At 40.1% G+C, this 23,413-nt stretch overlaps 1 protein-coding gene across 3 annotated transcripts in view; it reads right to left on the minus strand.

Annotated features, from left to right (window-relative positions):
• pphln1 (periphilin 1) overlaps nucleotides 1-23,413 on the minus strand; it is a 34,176-nt gene that overhangs the window by 4,232 nt on the left and 6,531 nt on the right. For all 3 annotated transcript variants that reach the window (XM_055191098.2, XM_055191099.2, XM_055191097.2), the window contains exons 6-10: nucleotides 20,574-20,708; nucleotides 20,322-20,497; nucleotides 19,685-19,714; nucleotides 17,186-17,262; nucleotides 9,596-9,727 (exon numbers count right to left, since the gene is read on the minus strand). In XM_055191098.2, coding sequence (XP_055047073.1) covers nucleotides 9,596-9,727; nucleotides 17,186-17,262; nucleotides 19,685-19,714; nucleotides 20,322-20,497; nucleotides 20,574-20,708 — 550 coding nt within the window. The remainder of the gene's footprint in view (nucleotides 1-9,595; nucleotides 9,728-17,185; nucleotides 17,263-19,684; nucleotides 19,715-20,321; nucleotides 20,498-20,573; nucleotides 20,709-23,413) is intronic.

Here is a 23,413-nt window from a genome sequence, read left to right on the forward strand (position 1 = left end):
CTACTAATGAAAATGTCTGTCGAACAACTTCTATTTTTAACTTAAAACGAGCCAAAAGGTTGCATGCGTCAGCCCATACTTTATTGAGCCTTGCATCCATGCCGAGCATTGTAAATCAATGCTGAATCACCCTTTACATATGGATCTCAGTGATCTCATCGAACAGCTCCATGAAAGCATCTTTAATCTCGTGAGGTCAAACCTTTTCTTCCCTCGAGGGAAGACGAGGGACAGACATCAGGTATGTTGTGTGTTAGAGAGAATGCCGTCGTCTGATCTGCCATCCAGACATGAGAACAGCCCAAAAACCTGAAGACTAAAAGCTCGGTAATGTTTGTTGTGGTTGGATAATCAAACACTTCTGGCCATCAAAGCAATGCTTCAGACCCAGGGGAGTCTCCATAACCTCTGCAATTACCTTCACTCACACACACACATCCCTTAGGACAAGTAACTTAAAGCTAGAGATCATTTCTGAATATAACTCTATAATTTACATCATGAGACGGTGATAAAACAAAAAGTGCTGCGCTGTCATGACTTTATGGTTTTACACAACACCTCAAACTGATTAATGAACTAAAACTAAATGAAAGATTGGCCTCAAAAAGTATCTGGACACCTAAAATAGGTAAAGATATAAAACAAAATATTCAAGCAAGTGTCATTTTTAAAGTACTTCTTATACCAAACATTTCGCAACAAGAAGTTTCAAACAACAACAATGGCGGACTACATGCTTGTGTTCGTACTGCAGAAGGTACAGAAACCCTGTCCCAAATGGCGCACTTCATGTGGACTTTCGGTCTCATGGCCTTAAATTGCACGTGCTTGCTTAAGGCCACGGTATACTTTTTTCCGCGTCCTATCGCGCATGCACGCATCCGCGCAGCTTTCCATGTATACTCCCTGCGGCCATCTTCGTGGGGTCGTGGGGAGTATACATGGAAAGCTGCGTGAATGCGTGCATGCGCGACAAGTATACGCTTTACAATTGCCGTGGACCCTCCTGATGACGAAAATGTGTCAGGCGGACATACACGGACATCCCTAGTATATCCAGGGCTTAAGTCTACGAGTTCGTAGGGTGTCCCATCTGTCATTTTTACGCTCCGAAGTGTGCTCATCATCGCCCCCTTTGCACCCTTAATGCGGTCTTCGGCAAAGTCCGCACTGCTGCAGGCTTCTTGCACTTTACCAACCCAGAAGTCCTTGCAAAAGAGCAATCCAACAAATCAAGACGGCGAAAGAGAGGTGTTCACACTGATGGGCAACTTCTCTTCCCATTTCCGGTGTGATGCTCAAGTCTGTCCCAAAATACGACTCCGGCGTGCCCTCTTGGACTCGCGTCAAGGTTCCCAAAGTCTGCACTACATGATGTCATCAAAATTTGGACTCTGAGGAACTCCATAAGTCCAGAGAGTGCCATTTGGGACAGGGCCTGAATCTTCTGCTCCTTTGCTACTACGATGAACAACAAATTATTATGGACTACAAGGTTTATGCGCATGCTCCAGGTCTTCACCATTTTTAGAGTATATCTGTGGCAGAATTACAGCACCACATACTGGTCTGGCATGTATACTACATAGACTTGAGACCCTCCTGATGACAAAAATTACGTCAGGCGGACATACACGTACATCCCTAGTATATCCAGGGCTTAAGTCTACGAGTTCGTAGGGTGTCCCATCTGTCATTTTTATGCTCCGAAGTGTGCTCATCAGCGCCCCCTTTGCACCCTTGATGCGGTCTTCGGCAAAGTTTGCACTGCTGCAGGCTTCTTGCACTTCACCAACCCAGAAGTCCTTGCAAAAGAGCAATCCAACAAATCAAGACGACGAAAGAGAGGTGTTCACACTAATGGGCAACTTCTCTTCCCATTTCTGGCGTGATGCTCAAGTCTGTCCCAAAATACGACTCCGGTGTGCCCTCTTGGACTCGCGTCAAGGTTCCCAAAGTCTGCACTACATGATGTCATCAAAATTTGGACTCTGAGGAACTCCATAAGTCCAGAGAGTGCCATTTGGGAAAGGGCCTGAATCTTCTGCTCCTTTGCTAATACGATGAACAACAAATGATTATAGACTACAAGGTTTATGCGCATGCTCCAAGTCTTCACCATTTTTAGAGTATATCTTTGGCAGAATTACAGCACTAGATACTGGTCTGGCATGTATACTACATAGACTTGAGACCCTCCTGATGACGAAAATGACGTCAGGCGGACATACACGGACATCCTTAGTATATCCAGGGCTTAAGTCTACGAGTTCGTAGGGTGTCCCATCTGTCATTTTTACGCTCCGAAGTGTGCTCATCAGCGCCCCCTTTGCACCCTTGATGCGGTCTTCGGCAAAGTCCGCACTGCTGCAGGCTTCTTGCACTTTACAACCCAGAAGTCCTTGCAAAAGAGCAATCAGACAAATCAAGACGACGAAAGAGAGGTGTTCACACTGATGGGCAACTTCCCTTCCCATTTCTGGCGTGATGCTCAAGTCTGTCCCAAAATACGACTCCGGTGTGCCCTCTTGGACTCGCGTCAAGGTTCCCAAAGTCTCCATCAAAATTTCGACTCTGAGGAACTCCATAAGTCCGGAGAGTGCCATTTGGGACAGGGCCTGAATCTTCTGCTCCTTTGCTACTACGATGAACAACAAATGATTATGGACTACAAGGTTTATGCGCATGCTCCAAGTCTTCACCATTTTTAGAGTATATCTTTGGCAGAATTACAGCACCACATAATGGTCTGGCATGTATACTACATAGACTTGAGTCGGTTTTACTGGTTTCGGATGTTTTTTTTGTTGTTGAGGACAGGGAAAGCTCTGGCTTCGTGTGGATGCGGCCTACGTGTGATTTTTCACAGAATCCAGAAAATGTTTAGATTTGACCTAACAAAGGGTTAAAACGACCCAGCATTTTGGGGTAAAACAACACAAAGCATGGGTTAAATTACAACCCAGTGGGCTGGGGTCATTCCTTTTTACCAAATATTGCAATTAACTTTGCGCATTATAAAAATAAAAATAAGTAAATGTATACACATCCAATTTCCTGCCACTACAAAGCTCTGTGTCTATAAAAAGCAATGTGCCCATGCACACAACTAATTGTGCTGACAAATAATTTTGCAGCGAGTTCCTCATTAGTCTTCACGTGAGGGCTCTTTCCCAAATCTGAGTCAGGTTCTAGTAAAATGAGATCACCTGGTTCCAGGAATACTGGGGCCCACACACAAAGTCCCAGAGTTGTTGTGTGAGAACTTCCCTCTAATAGTCATTAAGTCAAAGTAAGAGGTTTCATGAGATCAGTCTAATAGCGAGTCTATTAGAGCATTCCAGCACAGAATGGATAAGCGATTTAGACGGCGAGAGGAAGTTCACAGGAGCCCGAGGCTACGAATTAAGGCAGACTGCAGTTAGAGAGTCGATCTGTGACTGTTTAGTTTCATTAATGCTCCGCCAATAAACTCTGTTGCTGGGGCCTATTAGCCTGTGTGTCTATTTTAAAAACACAGAAGCCAACTGCTAAAAACATTTATCCAATTGGCAAATGGTTTAGTCCGAAGTGAATTACAGGACTTTTGTATATTTAATTTATCAGTGTGTTGGTATCGAACCCATGACCTAAAGTAATCTACATCTGATCACATACGAAAGCATTAACCCTCCTAAAGTCACGTGATGTAGGGCATTGATCAAGTGGTGCTGGACAGTTTATGCAATATCAATTAATTTTTTTGTTCAGATAACTAACTCAAAGTAGACTCTTAGAAAAAATGTGTAATCCTTAAATGTATATATCGAGGGTTTAGAGACCAGGAAAGTCAATAGCGCATAATCTTAACGTTGTATATTTGTTGGCATCTGTTTAATGACAAATAAAATGGCAAAACAATTACATATGCTTAATTTTAGCATTTTTTATTGCTAAAACACCACAATTTTTCAATATTTTACTATGTTCTTACCTCAACGGCGCAGTGATATTGACGGAACTTTGAGCGAGAGGGGGAGCAGTCAGGAGTGACTGCAAACTAACTGTGGGTTCACACCAGACGTGGTAGGGGCGGCAAAAACGCACTATTCACGCATAGTTGGACGCTTGAACATTTTGAGTTTCCTTGCTTCGTTCGCGCATGAAAGCCATGTGTGAAATTCTAGTCATTCAAGACATTCACACGGAAATTCGAGTCATGGGTGGGACTTCTGCGACTCCAATCACTTCCTGTATTCACGTCCCTACTAGAGCAAGCCCCTGATTGGTTAACGCAACGCGTTTTTCCAACAAAGTTCAGATTTTTCAACTTGTGCGTTTCCCGCGGTAATGTCACTACTAGAGCAAGCTCCTGATTTTACTACAAAGTTCAGATTTTTCAACTCGCACGTTTCCTAAGCAACACTCAATTAACGTCATTCGCGCAAACTAGACGCACAAATAACGGCGCATTCACACAGGGCATAAGCGTTAACGCTTAACGGAAGGCTCGTCTGAGGCGTGGCCAACAGCCAATCACAGTGGCCGCTACACATGTTCCGTTCTTCCATAAACGTAATTGGCTGGCTCTGTCTAGGTAATTTGCATAAGGCGATCTGATTGGCTGACGCACGCGTTGCCGATTGAAAAGTTGAGCAATGTTCAACTTCTGCTGCGAGCAACGGCACTGACGCGGCGCGACGGATCCACAATTCAGTTCGGCAACGCATGACGTCACCCATTAAAAGTGAATAGGAAGCGTTAACGCTGACGCCCCGTGTGAATGCGCCTTGAGGCGGAATCGCGTCTACTTCACCACGCTAAATGCCTTATTCGTGCCGCGAGACCTCCAGATGCGCATCATTTTGTGCCACCATACGTACTTGTGTAACGGTCTTCAAATAGAGAAAACATGGAAGTTTTTTGTGGCTTCTAAATTCATCCCTGTTTGGATCCTAAGGAATGAATGGGGCTAAGCTAAATGCTAACAAATTCACAACGCACTGTACAAAAATTAAGTGCGTGCATTGAAAAAGGATAGCTATGTATTAACTCGTCAAAGTTGAGTTAAGAACGTAATAAAATATTGAAAAACTTTAATAAAACATTAGGACTAGAGATGCACTGATACAAAATATCTGTGCCGATACGATATCATTTTTTTTTACTTGGAATGACATATACCGATACCGCTAGATACAGAAACCAACATCATTGTTTTAACTCCTCGTTTCAACTTATATAATGAAATCCTATAAGTGCAGAGTGTACAAACTTCTTTTCTGTGCCCTGGCTGTTTTTAAACAATCGGCTAATGTCCAATAAGGGAAAAAATGCTTTTATCTGCCATAACCGATTATAGGCCAATATATCGGCGCATATCTAATTAGGACAGTTTTATAGTAATAGAGACATTTAGAAATCGGTGTTAGATAAACGTTCCGACCCAAATATATAATAATGATTGGCGTATCATTCATGCATTTAGGGGTTAAAGTGAACGTTACTCCATATTTCTGAATAGTTGCGTTATAAGAACTAAATAAAACAAATTATATTGGTATCCATTCGTAAGTATAATAAAACGTCTAAGCACCTACTACTGTGTCCTATTATGTGATGCTTTATAACTTTGCTAAAACACAAACCCAGCAAGGCTACTAATATTAAACAATTCATAACAATGCAAGGAACGCTGGGAAGACATTTCCTAGAGTATTTGCTCTACTTCCTGTGAACCACACCTCTGTTACTAAATCAAACAGGAAGACTGAAACTTCGGAGTCTACGTGTTCTAGTTCATTCTTTCATGTGCCATTTTTGTACTCTGGGAGGTTGATTCCTGATACAGACTAAATATAGCAGTGAATTATTCAGGAAGGGTGGGACAGACAATCAGGGTAAAGGGGGAATGTGTCTATACTTAAAAAACATTTGGAGTGGGTCACTGTAAAGTCAGTGTTATTTAAGTATTCAAGACCAAACTCATTTCTTGTATAAATCCATAGTCTACATACGAAAAATATGTATTTAGTCATACACCCTTGTACATACCAAAACTGAATGTTATAGAGGTTACAGCTATTATTAGTTGAACATAAACATAACAATTTTATGGAACAAATCTTCATTTAAAGAAAGATTTTTACTTTTTATTTTATAATTACTATATATCACTTATCTCATGGCATTTCAAACCAAACCGATATGTTGTAAAATATTGCATATAATGATTTTTAATTTCTGTATGTTCGCGTGAAAAGCTACTGAATGATTTCTGAATACTTTGGATACACTGTGTAACCCTTATAACCGGGTTTAACAGAGCTTTTATGATCACTATAAACTACAGACGCACCAATATATCGGTCAATAGTCGGTATCATTGATAAAAGCAATTTTTTCATACTATCAGCAATTGGACGATAATTTATTTAAAAAAAAACATCACTAGTTTAATATTCAATAATCACGGTCATTATAAGAATGAAAAAAATTTTCAGAAAATTGTATTGTTAGATGTGAGTTAATATTACAATCGGTATCGGCAGGTATCAGTCTGAATAATCGTCTATCAGTATCAGTACGTCGCTAATATAAACTATAGCATTATGGAAAATAGAGAGACTACAGGGGGAAGTAAACTACAGAGGTTTTTAAGGTGAACTAATCCTTTAAGAAAACTAGAAAAAGGCAAAGAGACATATCCATATGTCTGTGATCCATCAAAGATGAAAACTGGATATAAAACAGCCCAAAAACAGAGAAGTGTACTGGCCTTCGGGAGGAAACTGTGCTCCGGTTTATCAGTATACTGCTTGTTTTACATGTTTGTCTTGACGTTTCAGATCAAAAACATCAAACGTAGAGACAAAGAAATTGTACGCAAATGGTTTGCCTGTCGGCGCATCTGCTGCTTCAGTCCCAGATTAAGACTCATCGTGGACCGTTGAACTATCACAACACAGATGCCCTACTTAAAAGACTTTAGTAGTAAGGAAATCAGTCTTGTTACAATCACATCAGCTTATCAGTAAAATAAACATTATACTGGTCAAAGTGCCAATCAGAATAACGAACATTAAAATCATTCTTTTTAAAGTGGATTAAAGGGGCGGTTCACCGAAAAATGAAAATGATGTCATTATTTACTCACCTTCATGTTGTTCCGAATCTGTATACACATCTTTGTTTCGCAAAACACAAAGGAACATTTTATGAAGAAAGTTTGTTAGCAAGCAGATCTGGGGGCCCCATTCAGTTTCATAGTTGGAAAAATAATTCTATGGAAGTGAATGGTGCCCCAAATCTGCTTGATTACAAACATTCTTCAAATTATATTCCTTTGTGTTCAGATGAACAAAAAAACTTTATAAAGGTTTGAAACAACTTGAGGGGGAAAAAATGACAATTATTATTTTTGGGGGGACTATCAGTAAATTCGATTTACAGCCTAAAAATCTGAATATAATTTTCCCTGGAAGCAAAAGTTTTTTTTGGTCACACAATCACAGATAGTTACTAGAAACATTCACCAGCCTGTGAATGGAAATAGGCGTGATGGCCGTTTATCCATCCCATCCTGCATGCCAGCTAAATGTTTATCGAAATAAGGTAAAGTGAAGAGCGTAGAGATGGCTAGACCAGATTGAGAGAAAAGCTAAACATCTGGTGGACACTTGTTTAAAATTCAAACAACGCACACTTTGTGAAATAACAGGCTTTAGCCTGACAGGCATCACCGGAGTGTCACTGAAGTATGTGCCTTCAGAGGGCATTTCAAAACAATTCAATTTAATCACAAGTGCGGAAAGAAATCCCGAACAAATCCCAGAAATGTTTTTGTTTCCAATTTAGGCACAGAGTAAACGTATTTGAATGAGAAAATTCTGTGCCACTTAAGCCCAGGTACAAAAGGTAAATGTAAAAATACTATTTCCCGCAGGTTTCATGGTCATACCCTCTACCTATGCAGCTGTTTGAACCAATGTTGACGGGTTGGGCTGGTCAAATTTGGAAAGGGTTTTGGTCTAACAAATAGTGAAAAAAAAGCATCAGTAGCTAAAGGACGGTGCAGAGGCTCCGCCTCCGAATGATCCCATCACTCATTTAAAGGGGTCATGACATTAGGAATCAAATTTGCCTTGATCTTTTGAAATATAAGTTATCATTATAGGTATCATAGTATAAAATGCCCTCCTTATCAAAACAAAAGCATTTATGTAACCATTCTCGGGGGAAAAACATATGAAAAATGTCTGAATTAGTGACATCACTACTTAAGATTCATTTTTATTTGACCTTCCCCACAAAAAGACACATCGCATAGTATAATGTTTTGGGAAAAACACTTTAGTAATATTATACGTTCACTTTAGGAAACATAATAAAATAATACAAAAAAATCATATCATGACCCCTTTAACCCCATTAAGTGGCGCTGTCCTGTGAGCGGGACACCCAAGTATACTTAAATATTTTCCATGTAAATTTTATGTCGATCACAACAAACTATATATTGTTGGAAAGGTCTGAAAAGAATGTAGTTTTCATATTTCAAAACCTTTTTGCAGTAATAATAATGCAGTGACAGTAATTTATTAATTTGTGACATGAGTATGCAGCAAATGTTAACACCTAGTGGCCGTTGTTGGTAAAACCACTAAAAGTGTAACACAATTAGGGCTGGGTATTGGCAAGGGCCTCACGGTACGATACATATCATGGTACGTGGACATGATTCAAATGTATCGCGATACGGTACAGTGCGCTGTATTTTGCGATACATTGCAATACTTTTTCTTTTTTTATCAAAAATGTAAAAAATATAGCTGAATAAAAAAACTTTTTTGCTGCACAGCGACAACTACACCAGCGGCGGAGGAAGTCATTTGATGCACACAGAGGGATTTAAAGTTTTTTTTTTCGATACTACAGGTCGCAATATCGATACACATTTTTTGTGATTTTTACTTTAAATTTGGATCAGTACTACTTGAGACTTGTGGCTTCATGTTTACATTATTACTTTTGTAAAATATTTACATTTTTATAATTTAACTTATAAAATTAATGTTATTGCATTATTTTTATTTATTTAAATAAATGTAAACTGCTATAACAATTATTTTCACCTCCTGACACTTCTGTGAAAACCCCAGTGTCTTAAAATGGCAGACTTATATTCATTTGAAAGTGTATATCACATCACCACTCAAAGGGTATTTGCGCCACTTAAGGGGTTAATAAGCAAGTAAAATAGCAATAGGAAAGGGCAGGAGAATTACATTAGGTGTTCCAACATTGTCTCCAACAGTAAGTTTGGGATTTTGGAAAGGAGAAGGGGGGACTCTGGTGCCTTAGGCAACACCCTCATTCACAAAATTTTAATTCCCAATGATGTAATAAAGTCCAATTGAATTAAGGTGGTATGTGGGGTGGTCCAGTGGTATGACCATGGTAGTTTAGGGTTCAAAGGTTTTTCATTAAGCTGAGATACAAAAGTACTTTTCAGTATAAAATTAGCAAATGTGCATTTAAATCAAACGAAGATATCTACTTTAGATACTTTGAAACATAAAAAAGTAAAAAGATACTAAGGCACGTCACAAACCTTTTCAATTTCCCGAGCCTTGGCAGCAATAGCTTGAGCTCGTCGCTCCTGAAAGTCATCCATGACGGAGGAAGTTTCCTCTACTGTTTTCAGAGCTTCTTCCAAGGGCACTTCTATCGGCGTCATGTCCTCCTATAGCACACAAACACAGGTGTTATTTATTTAAGACTAAATAAACAGAATTAATGTTCAAGCACAAGAAACATGTTTATGGTAAACACCTTAAACACATGTGGTTGACCGAAATGTAACAGGTACTCCATTCAGTAAAGTACGGAAGAACGATGCATTATTTGTGGAAAGGAAGCAAAAGAAAGCTGTGTAACGTTGTGACAGAATAGAAACAAAGTGGAAAAAGTGGAATAAAAAGGCTTTGTCCATTTATATCTGTGACTCGGTCTTGACAACTGTTTGGGCCAGAGCTATGCCACATTTGTTTTACCTATGGTCCTCGGCTAGGGATGAAAAACGACTCAGAGGCAAAGGCTAAAAATAAACTAGCTGAATTTAAGCACTCAAAGTATCTCAATGTAACAGGCCAGCTGTTTAGCAACCATGAGTAGTGCTGTAAACTACAGATGCACCAACATATCGACAAATAATCGGTATTGGACAATAAAAGCAATTTTTCTCACTATCGGCAGATAGTTTAAAAATAGCCAATAGTCATGGCTGATACATCCTGTCAATAAAAAAAAAAAAATGCAATGAATTTGAGCCCTCTGTATAGAAAATGTAAAGAAACATCATTAGTTTAAACGGACATTCCACTTTTTTTTTGAAAATATGCACATTTTCCAGAGTTAAACATTAGATTTATACTGTTTTGGAATCCATCAGTTGATCTCCGGGTCTGGTGGTACCACATTTAGCATAGCTTAGCATAATCCATTGAATCTGATTAGAGCATTAGCATCGCACTAAAAAATAACCAAAGAGTTTGGATTTTTTTGCTATTTAAAACTTGACTCTTCTGTAGTTAGGCTACATTGTGTACTAAGATCGACGGAAAATTAAAAGTTGTGATTTTCTAGGCCGATATGACTAGGAACTATACTCTCATTCTGGCGTAATAATCAAGGACTTAACATGGCTGCAGCAGGCGCAATGATATTACGCAGTGCCCAAAAACAGTCCCCATGGTTACTTTCAATAGCAGTGGACTATTTTCAGGTGATGCATTATATCACAACGCCTGCTACAGCCATGTTACGGCAGCAAAGTCCTTGATTATTACGCCAGAATGAGAGTATAGTTTTTAGCCATATCGACCTAGAAAATCGCAACTTTTTATTTTTCGTTGGTCTTAGGACACGATATAACTACAGAAGAGTCAAGTTTTAAATAGGAAAAATATCCAAAATCTTTGGTTATTTTTTAGCGCGATGCTAATGGTCTAATCACATTTGATGGATTATGCTAAGCTAAGCTAAAAGTGGTACCACCAGATCCGGAAATCGGCTGAATGGATTCCAAAACGGAAAATCAAATTTTTAACTCTAGAGGGGTTGGATAATGAGCATATTTTTTAAAAAAAGTGTATTGTTCCTTTAATGTTCAATATTCATGGTCATTATGCGAATGAATAACATTCAGAAAATGTAACTTTAGAATTTAGTTAAAGCAATGTAATATGACCACCAAACTATCGGCAGATATCACTCTGAATAATCGGCTATCGGTATCAATGGAACAATTTAATTTCTGCGAATCCCTACAAAATATGTGCCGATATTCAATTACTTGACGTCTACCGATACCGATAGTTTTGGTTTTTACTTCTTTCGGTTTTCATATTATTAAGTACTGATATCCTAGAAGTGGAGATATATATATGGGATGCACAGAATCCAGATTTTTTCGGCCGAATACCGAATACACTGTTTAAGTTTCGTCCGAATCCGAAACCAAATACCAAACCCTACTCGCATCCTTATTCCATTAACACATTATCTCCACGTCAGCACCCGATGTGTGTCATCAACGGCCGCGTGACGTCGACCAGCGTAGCGCAAGCCTAGGGTTCGGTGGAAAAAAAATCTAAGATTCGGACGAACCCGAACCCCATCAAATCCTGGATTCGGTGCAACCCGAATATATATATATATTAGGGCTGTCAAAATTAACGCGTTAATAACGCGTTAACGCAAATTCCTTTTAACGCCACTAATTTTATTAACGGAGATTAACGCAACGCGCAATTTCTGTTTGACCCTTGGTCCAGCCCATAGTTGAATGAACAGAGACGCAGACAAATGTGACTCTCTCTAAATGAGTAAAAGGTTTTCATAGAAATAAGAACATTAAGCAAATCGTCTACCAAATCCAATGCTCTAAATGCTCGTTGGACATCTGATATGATCTTTATTTATACGTCTGAGAGGTGTAACGTTACCGTCCTCCTAATGCTTAATCTAATACAAAGATGCGTATCAATTCATTTTGGTTTCGCTTTTATGCATGACTTAGAAAATAGACTGCAGGACTTGCTTGGTGTTGGAGGAGTCATTAAGAGAGATAAAGTTCGGTACCTGATTAATGTTAAAGAGTTGTTAAGAGCGACAAGACTCGGAAGCGATCCCCTCACGCTGACTGACTGATTGATATCTGAAGCGCGTGCACACAGACGCGCGAGTGCGCGACCCTGATATATAGACATCTACACAAAATTACAGTTTTACAAATATCTGTTTTGATAAGAATTCACGCAGGTAGGCTCTATAATCTGTTATGTTTTAAGTAAATGTTTGGTTAACTGTTGGGTAAAATATCTGATGTATAACATTATATTAGATCACTTAGATTTTAAGCAGTCTGTCTCAATGTCAATCAAACAAAAGGAAAAAAAGTTGAACATACATTGATGATGTTTTTGCTTTGTGTGTGCTAAATCTATTAGTTTTACCAGTGATTTTAAGGTATTGATGTGGTAATATAATGTATGGATGTGGAAATGTTTGTGGTAATTTGAACTTCAAACACGTGTAGTTCTGTCATATTTTGTTATATTTCAACAAATCATGCATTGTTCTATGTTTTAATAGAGAATGTCAAAATATGAACAACTTTTTTTTTTTAAATTTGCTAATTCTGACTCAACTTGCCAGCACAGGTCACAAATGATGCAACAGCAAACAAAAATGGAGAAAGAAAAATCTTCTTAAAGGAAAATTCGTATACAAAACAATGGCTGGTGATTCTGTTAAAAATGTAAACAGGCTGTTGTTAACATACATTTGCATAAAGCATCTATATATGTATATATGATTAGAATATTAAAAACCTGAAAAGTGTTAAATTAGGGTAAATTTAGAATGGATAAAAATGTGCGATTAATTTGCGATTAATCGCAGTTAACTCATGAAATCATGCGATTAATCTAGATTAATTTTTTTAATCTATTGACAGCCCTAATATATATATTATATATATATAAAATTTGATTGGCAGGATATAATCTGTCCTCAAGATCGGCTGTTTTTACATTTATTGTTTTACTTTTATCTGCCGATACCGATTATAGGTAAACTAGTCATCCAAACCAATCAAACCAACCACAGATGGAAAAGTTTGACTATTTAAATCCTCTAAAAGTCTTACTTTTTCCTAAAATGAAATACTCCCCCCAAATCTAGGGACTTGGTAGGCAGAATTTTCAGTAATCAACAACTTTCTCTATTCTTTACAAAAACACAGTGCAAAGCAATTATTACTGTTTGGGTGAACGATTCCTTTAATGCCATCAGACGTATGTGGCTATTAGCAAAGTGCAAATTAGAAACATTAACACTGTGCAATATTTAACCAATGACAATCAGTAACAAAGTCCAATTTGGGTTGAATATTTGTTTGAGATCTCCAAAGGCATTACAGTCAAATATCTGAGCCTACCACAGGGAAAAACATCCTTTGTTCTTAAAACAATGAATGCCACAAGCAGGCGTGTTTGTTGAACTTAAGAGACTGGCTATCAGGTCTAGCAAAGCCTTTCAATATAAGGCACAAGGTTATGACCAATGCCCCATTAATGAAGGCATGGAAGCAGATCAAACGCTAGACTGAGATAGAAAGCACTTTCATCTGCAACAAAAGGAAAGGTATCGCAAAATGTGCATTTCAATCTTTGACATGACCTTACTCCAATATAAATATAAATATATCAGTTATAATTTTTTGGGTGTACTATTTCTTTAAATCAAACACCAGACTGAAGGCCGGGATATTCCTCATGGCTGCTGAAAGACTTTACACAAGGAGTAAAAAAGAGAAAAAGTAAACAACAATTTTATTTTTGACTGTAAGTGGTCCCTGGAGAGTCCAGAGTGCTTAGAGCCATCGATAAGATCTCGCGATAAAACCACAAGTCGAGCTAATGTGTTTCACTCTCCTTTTTCAGCCTTGCCGCGGTCTGGGTGGCCCACATCTCCGTCCCCACAAACTCTTGTGTCAGAACCGTGCTTACAGTTGGAATAAACACGACATGGACCACTTGCCTTTCATGCATCAAACAGGGCCATTTAAAACACACTTAGTCTCATCATACAGCAAAGAGCAATATGCCAGGGGTCCTCAATCTTTTTCAGGACCCCCTTGGTGCACAGAGAGATGGATCAGAATCTCCAGTTACTTTTATGATTTATTGAGCGTTGGATTTGGACAGAAAGAAAATGCCTATTGTACCATATTGACTCATTGCCTGCAAGCCGTTTTTTGAAAAATGGCCCGCCAGCATTTTTTGTGATTTTCACAAAATGTCTTCCAGGAAAATTTTCTTCAAAAAATATATATAAACATACCAATTTATCAAATGAAAGAACAGACCTTTCAAACAAACAATAAACAAACAAACAAACAAACCAAATGGGAAAACTTTCCATCCTATCTCAGGGTTTCCCACAGCACTTTGCAGTTCGGGCGGCCCGCCTAAGCTGGGAAACCCTACCGCCTTAACTAGGTTGTCAAAAAAAATTCGCTTTTCACCGCAAGCGGGCATGCACGCCACACGGCCAAAATAAGAGGAAGATGTGGTCTGTCACTGTCTGGAGGAAAACTAGCCAGTTGATAAAACATCTCGGAGAATAATTCGGACGCACAGAATCTTCACACCGCGAGCTTGCACGTGCGCAACATGGCCGAAATGAGAGCCGTGGTCCGTCACTGTCTGGAGGATATAACGTTTTGGCTTCAGTTTTCATAAATTGGTAATCGCCATCTAGTGGATAATCGTGGTATTGCAGATTACCAAAAAAATCATCAGGAACACTTTTTATTTACAAATATTTTCTCTTAATTGATGAGATAAATTGTCAATGGCGGGGAAAAAGTACTGGCACGCTTTGTTATTATTATACTTGCAATGCCATAAAAAGTTATATATTGGTAACATTTTCACATAATGCATTTAAAGGCAGGAGGGACAATGAAACGTTCACCTAAACTTTAGCTACTTTAGGTCTGGTTGACGTGGGGGGGGGGTTAAAGGTATTTCATGCATTCTGACTTATTAACAATTTTTAAGAGTTGGATTAAACATAGGCAATGTGTCAAAAAAGCAGTTGGACGTATGACATAGTATTTCTGTGCCGAATGCACTTCGCCAGGGTTTTAAGTTTCAGAATTTTTTTTCTAACGTGAAAGATTTGTACGCAACAATCTTGCTTAATTTATTTTATGGACAATTTCAGTGCAGGAGAGAGCATGTGAGCGTAGCTGGGCGGTGAGAATTTCCACTCCCTGCTCACCAGTGATGAGCAGGTCAATATATAAACAACCCGCACCCGACCGACGTTTTCAACTAACCCGCCCGCAACTTGGACCACAAAAAAATTAAAAATAAGTAGTGTACCCGACCCTCTCCCTGGCCCGCATTTTTTAAAAGTACTAATTGTTTGAAATAGTTAAATGGCATCTTTATTTCAAACTACCCGACCGACCGCGACCTGAATATCATTAAAAATATTTTTGGATGACTCGTAACTGCGGGTTACCATGGGTGACCGCAGGCACCCGCTGATTTCGGATCAATCTGCGCATCACTGCTGCTCATGTGGGTGTTCACTAACCCCACTTCACCGCTCAAAGTTGCACCAGAAGGCTTCGCTCAATTCTGCTCCCTGTTCACCTACAATATCACCCCGCTCCGGCTCGCTCAAATGTAAAATTCATCTGCATGCTTTACACCTGCCATTTCCAACCAAAACCTTACGCATGGGACACACTGCCTGCATGGCAGACGTGGAGCGGATTTGTTGCGTGACTGCTGCCGAAAAAAATCCGCTTCACTTCTATTCTGTCATGGGGTTTAAAGGTTCTCTAAGCGAATTCACGCGTTTTAGACCATAAAACATTTTTTGTTACATACGGAAAACACTCACTATCTGCTTCCAACCTGACCGCTGATCAAACTGTAAAAAAACGCGATCTTTGTAGACAGCTCAGGCTCGACAAATGGCAATAACAACATAGTGGCCAAACCTAGCACAACAAAACATAACAAAGTGTTCCAGCCAATAAACGACAAGAAGGATTTGGGGGTGGGGCGCGTTCATGAAAGCACGGATGGGAGAGGGAGGGGGAGGCGTTAGCTACGCTCCGTTTGTTTGAAAACAGTTCAAACAGCAAAAGGAAGTGATGTCGCACATTATTCGCTTAGAGAGCCTTTAAGAGCGAAACCAGAGCGAGATGGCCTATGCCTAAAAACCCGACTATATTTTCGCCACCCGCTTAGCTTCGCTCACATGCAGAAAGTACAGTGGAAGTCCTTATATGGCCATTTTACCCATAATAGCACACACAAACATCCAAACAAGAGCTGGCACGAAATCAACGTCACCAAAGAAGTGTGTTGTTGTTTGTGAGGGAAATTTAAGTTTGTTCGGCTCCCCAAAGATCCAAGCATTATGGAAACAATGGATATAGTTTGTTTATCCGAGGTAGCAGTGAAGTTTTGCGTGTGTGTTTGTTTAACGCTGGAGTTCATTAAAATGGGGTGGTCCCAACCAGGTCATGAGTCGCAGGCGGTAAGTAAAACTGCATCAAATGTCTGTGTTTTGTAGGCAATCGGCATGTAAGTGCATAAAATGTAAAGGACACATATAGTGAATCAATAAGTTATTCAGAGATAGGGGGATAAGGTTTTGTGTGTGTTGCTTGCGACTCGCTTCACCCACGATACCCCTCCAGAAGCTCAGGCTTATTCGGAAAGGAACTCTTTGGATATATAATGAATGTCATACTACTCTATAGGTACTCAAGATTTGAGATAAGCAGAAACAATGTGTGTTAGGTGAGCTTCAATGACACTGTATTTCTGCCTAATGCATTTGATATGTAGTTTTTACGAAAAAATGTCGGATTGTGACCTTCTGCATGTGAGCTGTGGGATCAACACTCCAGATCTAAGCAAACAGATTTTGCAAAGGCGTAAAAAACTAAATAACTGGTGGAAATTCGAACAAGATTTGTGGATTCTTGCCATAACTGGCATGTCACACGTATTATTATTTCAGCAGATGAAAGAGGGTGTTCTGGTAAGCACATCTGTTTAAGAGCCGCCCGTGTGTCTTGTTGTGTGTGCGGTGGACGACTCACCTTGGAGGCCGATACGGAGCTATGTGGCGAACCGTCTCGCGATGCATTCACGGAGGGGCCGGGGGGCCTTTCCCTGTCTGCAAAAGATGAAAGACAAGCACAAAAAGCATTTGTTAAAGGACATAAGCCAACAATGCAGCTATAGTTTGGATGCGCACCAACATCCCCACAGAATACAGCCTCGCTTGACTCATTTGGTGCCGTAAACGTTTTCACATGCTGGAACGGATCCTTCTCGATTTCCGAACTTCCAGCTGGTATGCAGAACCAGGTGGTTTCCCGTATGCTGATCGAGGCTCTTCCCTGCAGGCAAACCACAGCCAGGTGCCTGCGGTGTCAGCCAGTGACCTTCTCCGTGTGAGCTGTGGGCTCAATACCTACAGATTCGTTTGGATTCGTTCGCAGCAAAAACTAGAAATTCTCTGTAGATTTGTACTACATTTAAACCTGATTATTAAAAAATAACTTATCGAGAAATGCAACAAAGATGCATGTCAATAATTACTGTGTCTACGTGCATGTGCTCACAAACATCTGGCAATGCGAAGCAAATGAGGGTAAATAAAAGCTAGCTAGACGAAAGAAGGTGAGGTTTAGCGATCAGACACTTCAACTTGCGGCCGTTTTATGATTCCTGGCCAAAGGAAGTGAGAAGGAACCAGACAAACACGGTGTGATTAGCAACGCTTTCTCTCAAGTTACCGTGACTGTGGTCTGACCTTTCACTGAGAGAAATAAAATCTGCTCGTGCAAGCAATAATATGGGGATTCCAAAGCAGCATGATTTTAAAGTTACACATTTGTTAAGAAAATTCACAATAAATTTAAGAAATGTATGCAAGCAAAACTTTGCTCGATTATACAGCAGTAGTTTACAGCTCTAAGCAGGGTGCAATTTGCGGGGGGGGAGGGCGGGATTATCCCCCCCGGTCTCTGATTAATTATTTTGTATCCCTGGTGGCGACCAATAATTTTTTTTAAATTGAAGAACATCCCCCCTTAGATTTTTTCACAAATCGCACCCTGGCTCTAATGGTGCATTCACACCAGCGCGGTAGAGGCGGCAAAATGCGCTATTCGCGCGTAGTTGGACGCTTGAACATTTGAGTTTACTCGCTTCATTTGCGCGTGAAAGCCGCGCGTGAAATTCTAGTCACTCGAGACATTCGCGTCATGTGTGTGGCTTCTGCGACTGCTGAGACTCCGCTCGCTTCCTGTAATCACGTCACTACTACAGCAAGGTCCTGATTGGTTAACACGGCGTGGAAATCCGCTGAAGTTCAGATTTCCTGCAGCAACGCTCAAGTCAGGATGCCTAAATGCGTCTTTGCATTGACTTAACATGTAAATCACTCGCGCTTGCCGCTTCTACCGCGGCTGGTGTGAACCCTGCAAAAATCCCTGTTTACACCTGGGACTAAGATGCATTTTGGTTGATCGGATCGCAAGTGGACGACGCTAAATACAGGTGTAAACTAGGTCTAAACAGTTTTTCGACCACATTCGGGTCGTTTTCACACTGGCAGATTCGAAGAAATCAGGACAAAAGCGGTCAAAACTGGATTGCTACACCAGGTGTGAACGGGAATGTGTTGCTTCATCCACTTGTGATCCGATTGGCCAAAACACATCTTAAAGGAATAGTCTACTCATTTTCAATATTAAAATATGTTATTACCTTAACTAAGAATTGTTGATACATCCCTCTATCATCTGTGTGCGTGCACGTAAGCGCTGGAGCGCTGGAGCGCGCTGCGACACTTCGATAGCATTTAGCTTAGCCCCATTCATTCAATGGTACCATTTAGAGATAAAGTTCGATGTGACCAAACACATCAACGTTTTTCCTATTTAAGACGAGTAAGTTATACGAGCAAGTTTGGTGGTACAAAATAAAACGTAGCGCTTTTCTTAGCGGATTTAAAAGAGGAACTATATTTTATGGCGTAATAGCACTTTTGGGAGTACTTCGACTCGGCGCAGTAACACCCTCCCTCTCCCATTATGAGAGTGAGAAGGGGAGCGGACTTTTCAGGCGAGTCGAAGTACTCCCAAAAGTGCTATTACGCCATAAAATATAGTTCCTCTTTTAAATCCGCTTAGAAAAGCGCTACGTTTTATTTTGTACCACCAAACTTGCTCGTATAACTACTCGTCATAAATAGGAAAAACGTTGATGTGTTTGGTCACTTCTAACTTTATCTCTAAATGTTACCATTGAATGAATGGGGCTAAGCTAAATGCTATCGAAGCGTCGCAGCGCGCTCCAGCGCTTACGTGCACGCACACAGATGATAGAGGGATGTATCAACAATTCTTAGTTAAGGTAATAACATATTTTAATATTGAAAATGAGTAGACTATTCCTTTAATACCAGGTGTGATTTTATGTAAATTATATGACCAGATCAATTTTGCGTACATGTTAACTGTAGGATCATGTATGTTAATGTTGTGCTTAAATTTTGACGAAAGGTAAAAAACTGAAGAGTTACTCACCTAGAGCTCGGCCTGGACCGTACGGCTCCTCTGAAAGACAGGAAAACATTTTTGTAAATAACACGAGAGTGCTTCATGCATTTCTTTCATTAGCATTCAATGTAAGAGCCTATGATCTCATTCTGCTTTTAGTTATTTCAGAGAAAAGCAATATGGAGACGCTCGCTTGGGGTACACGTGCATCCAATATCGACTGCTCTATGCATCACTCTGGCCTTTATTACAGGCTATCTCATTATGGTAACAAAAAACAGGGAAATGTACGCAGATGGGAGCCTTTATGAGGATAGGATTCGAGTGACATCATCAGTGTTGTCATCATTTGGGTACTGTAGACTTTCAAGCTTGATGGCTCAAATTAAACATGTCGGATGTTTATCTCATTTATGTAAAGAATACCGCTTTGAAGTCTTTCCTTTCCACAGCTGGGCATGTTAAAATGCGGAAATTAGTCCAAATTTATTCCAACAAAGCAATCAATCAATCAGCTTCCAAGTACATTTGAGGACACTACACTGACCCTCTGCACTGCATCGGTTTGTGGGGGAGAAACCACCAAACAAAAGCTTACATTCTAATACATGAAAAACCAAACAAGATGACAGATGCCACACAGAGATGTGTAGACTGAACATACTTTTCGCTGGTTGGGGCGGGAAGGTGTGCGCTTTGGCCCGCTCTGGCGAGTAGCTGCGGCTGCTGATGCTGGACCCCGACCGGCTGTGGGGTGAAGGTGGGACGTCGCGACGGGCCGGGGAACGATCACGTACTGGGGGAAAAGGAGCCTTTCGCCTCACGGGGTCTCGTTCCTCACTGTGAAGGATATATAAGACTCTCAAGCATCTGTGTTTGGCACAAGGGCATTTCAAATCATTGGTTGAATACAAACCTCCGGTCCAAGTTCATGATGGCCTGCATAAGGTTGTCTTCTCCAGCCTCAGGGCCCAATGCGGATAAAGTCCTGGGTGCAGGGTAGGAACCCTGGGCCCGAGGGTTTGGGGGAGGACCCGGTCGATTGCCCGGCCTGAAAAATATTTTAAAATATATATTTTTTTCACAAGTCATGTAAATGTTTCGGCAACCTGAGGTCCTTTGCCGGCTTTCCTGGATTGCAGGTCCCGTTCCCCTCTCTCTAACCTCTCCCTGTACTTTCCTGTCCTCTCCTAAACTACTATTTGTGAAATACAAAAATGTCCCCAAAAATAACTAATTACCAAAAAACATAAACAGTTACAAATCATGATTATGGTAGTCATTGCAAGTTATACATGGCCACCCTTGTATTCAGTGATCCACTATTTGTCCATTACTCTCTCTAAAGATGGACAGCCGACGACTTTGACGACCTGTAGGTTCAGACGCTGCGTGTATTGAGTCAACAGTGACTGACCTCCGGACTGCGAAGGTCACTTTGGACGTCTGCTCCCCGGCTTAACAAGGCAACACGATGCCCTAATTTCACTCCTCCAGTCCACACCTCCAAATAAATTTCTGTTGCTCAAAGGCAGACAGACGAGGTGAATTTGTGAGACGGCTTTTCGCACATTTCTCATCCCTCACTCGGAGCACAGAGCAGCAGATCACACGCACTTCTTCATGTTGTCTTTACACCTCAGCTTCAAGACTAATAATTGACTTGGAGATGACAGAAATCGGCATTCACAGCTAATCTAACTTACCGTATTTTCCAGACTATAAGTCACTCCGTAATATAAGTTGCATCAGTCAAAAAATGTGTCATGAAGAGGAAAAAACATATGTAAGTCGCTCTGGACTATAAGTCACATTTATTTGGAAAATTATTATTCTTTTTGGGGGCATTTTGTTTGTTAAGTCTTTTTCTGTTGTCTTTAAGTTAATGTTTCAGTTAACAGTTTTTTCAGGGGTAGGCTACAGGAGCAACATATAGCGCCCTCTCTTGGCTGTAGATGGTAATGTTTTCCTTTGGTTCATGTTGGTCAGTATGAATTAATTTTGACATGTAAGTCGCACCTGACTATAAGTCGCAGGACCAGCCAAACTATGAAAAAAAGTGTGACTTATAGTCCGGGAAATACGGAATGTAACGTGAACTATTCGCTTAATGAAGTAATACGAGGCACGATTATATCTTAACGTGCTCAGATTATCTATATGTATTATTAATTTTTTGCAGAGCATTAAAGGATTAGTCAATTTTCTTTAAAAAATCCAGATAATTTACTCACCACCATGTCATGCAAAATGCTGATGTCTTTCTTTAATCAGTCGAGAAGAAATTATGTTTTTTGAGGACTTTTCTCACTTTAATGGACTTTAAAGGACCCCAACACTTAACAGTTTTAATGCAGTTTAAGATTGCAGTTTTAAAGGTCTCTAAACGATCTCAAACGAGGCATAAGGGTCTTATCTAGCGAAACAAATCTAATTTTCGACAAGAAAAATAAAAAATATGCACTATTGAACCACAACTTCTCGTCTTCCTCCGGTCATGTGACGCGCCAGTGCAACCTCACGTAATACGTCATCACGTCAAGAGGTCACGGATGACATATGCGAAACTACACCCCAGTGTTTACAAGTGTGGAGAAAGAGGACCGTTCCGACATTGTTGTATGTCGAATTATATTAATTAATGTCTTTGTGTCAGTTTATTGTTTAAAATGGTCCGCAAATGTGCGTTTCATATATGTAACACTTGACCTTTCGACGTCATTACGGAATTACGTGAGGTCGCGCTGACGCATCACAGGACCGGAGGAAGTTGTGGGTTAAAAGTGCTTTTTTTCTTGTCAAAAATGGCAATCGTTTCGCTAGATAAGACCCTTATGCCTCGTTTAGGATCGTTTAAAGTCATTTGACTGCAATTTTAAACTGCATTAAAACTGTTAAGTGTTGGGGTCCATTAAAGTCCATTAAAATGAGAAAAATCCTGGAATGTTTTCCTCAAAAAACATAATTTCTTCCAGACTGAACAACAACGAAAGACATCAACATTTTGGATGACATTGTGGTGAGTTATCTGGGGTTTTTTTTTTAAGAAAATGGGCTAATCCTTTAAGGCTGAAGCATGGTCCATTTATACAAGGGTCCACGTAGAGTGCATGTGATTTTGGCCATCAGAAGAAGTGCGCACACGTACTGTACGTGCACCACTGGATACGAGTCAAATAAACTATGCTTTCAAGGCTGTGCGTTCGACCGTGCGCGTACATTCACGTACACATAAAAAAACAGACTGTACTCCAGGCCTTGGGCTAACTTTTTATGGATGGGCCCCCTTTACCCCTGGCCGAAAAGACTTTATAAGATCCCCCCTAATGATGGGCAATACTCTTGTTTGTCCCTTGATGGTCTGGAGAAAGTTTGTACATTTTAACAAAATACCAAAAACTACCTATTGTATATTTAACCTGATAAGGAACACAGTGCCTTCCCCTCCCTTGCACGTGAGGCTGCACTACGTCATTGTAACTTTGAAGCATTAAATCTTCAAAATATACGGTCATGCGGCACATCGTTGGAAAGCTTAGACTTTCGGGATTCCATTAAGCAAACACACAAAGCATAATATGATTTTTAGCAGTCATAAAACTGTAATCTAGTTGTTAGTTACCTGAACCGGGTGGCGCCGATTTAGGATATTTACTTACCGTCAAAATCTTCCCTTTATCCACTTCGATGAAATTGTCCGAAACAAATTGTTCATAAATCCCCAAAAGTCCAAGGAAATGGAATATTCAAGCCTTT

The sequence above is a fragment of the Misgurnus anguillicaudatus genome, chromosome 1, assembly GCF_027580225.2.
Source record: "Misgurnus anguillicaudatus chromosome 1, ASM2758022v2, whole genome shotgun sequence".
Taxonomy (NCBI): domain Eukaryota; kingdom Metazoa; phylum Chordata; class Actinopteri; order Cypriniformes; family Cobitidae; genus Misgurnus; species Misgurnus anguillicaudatus.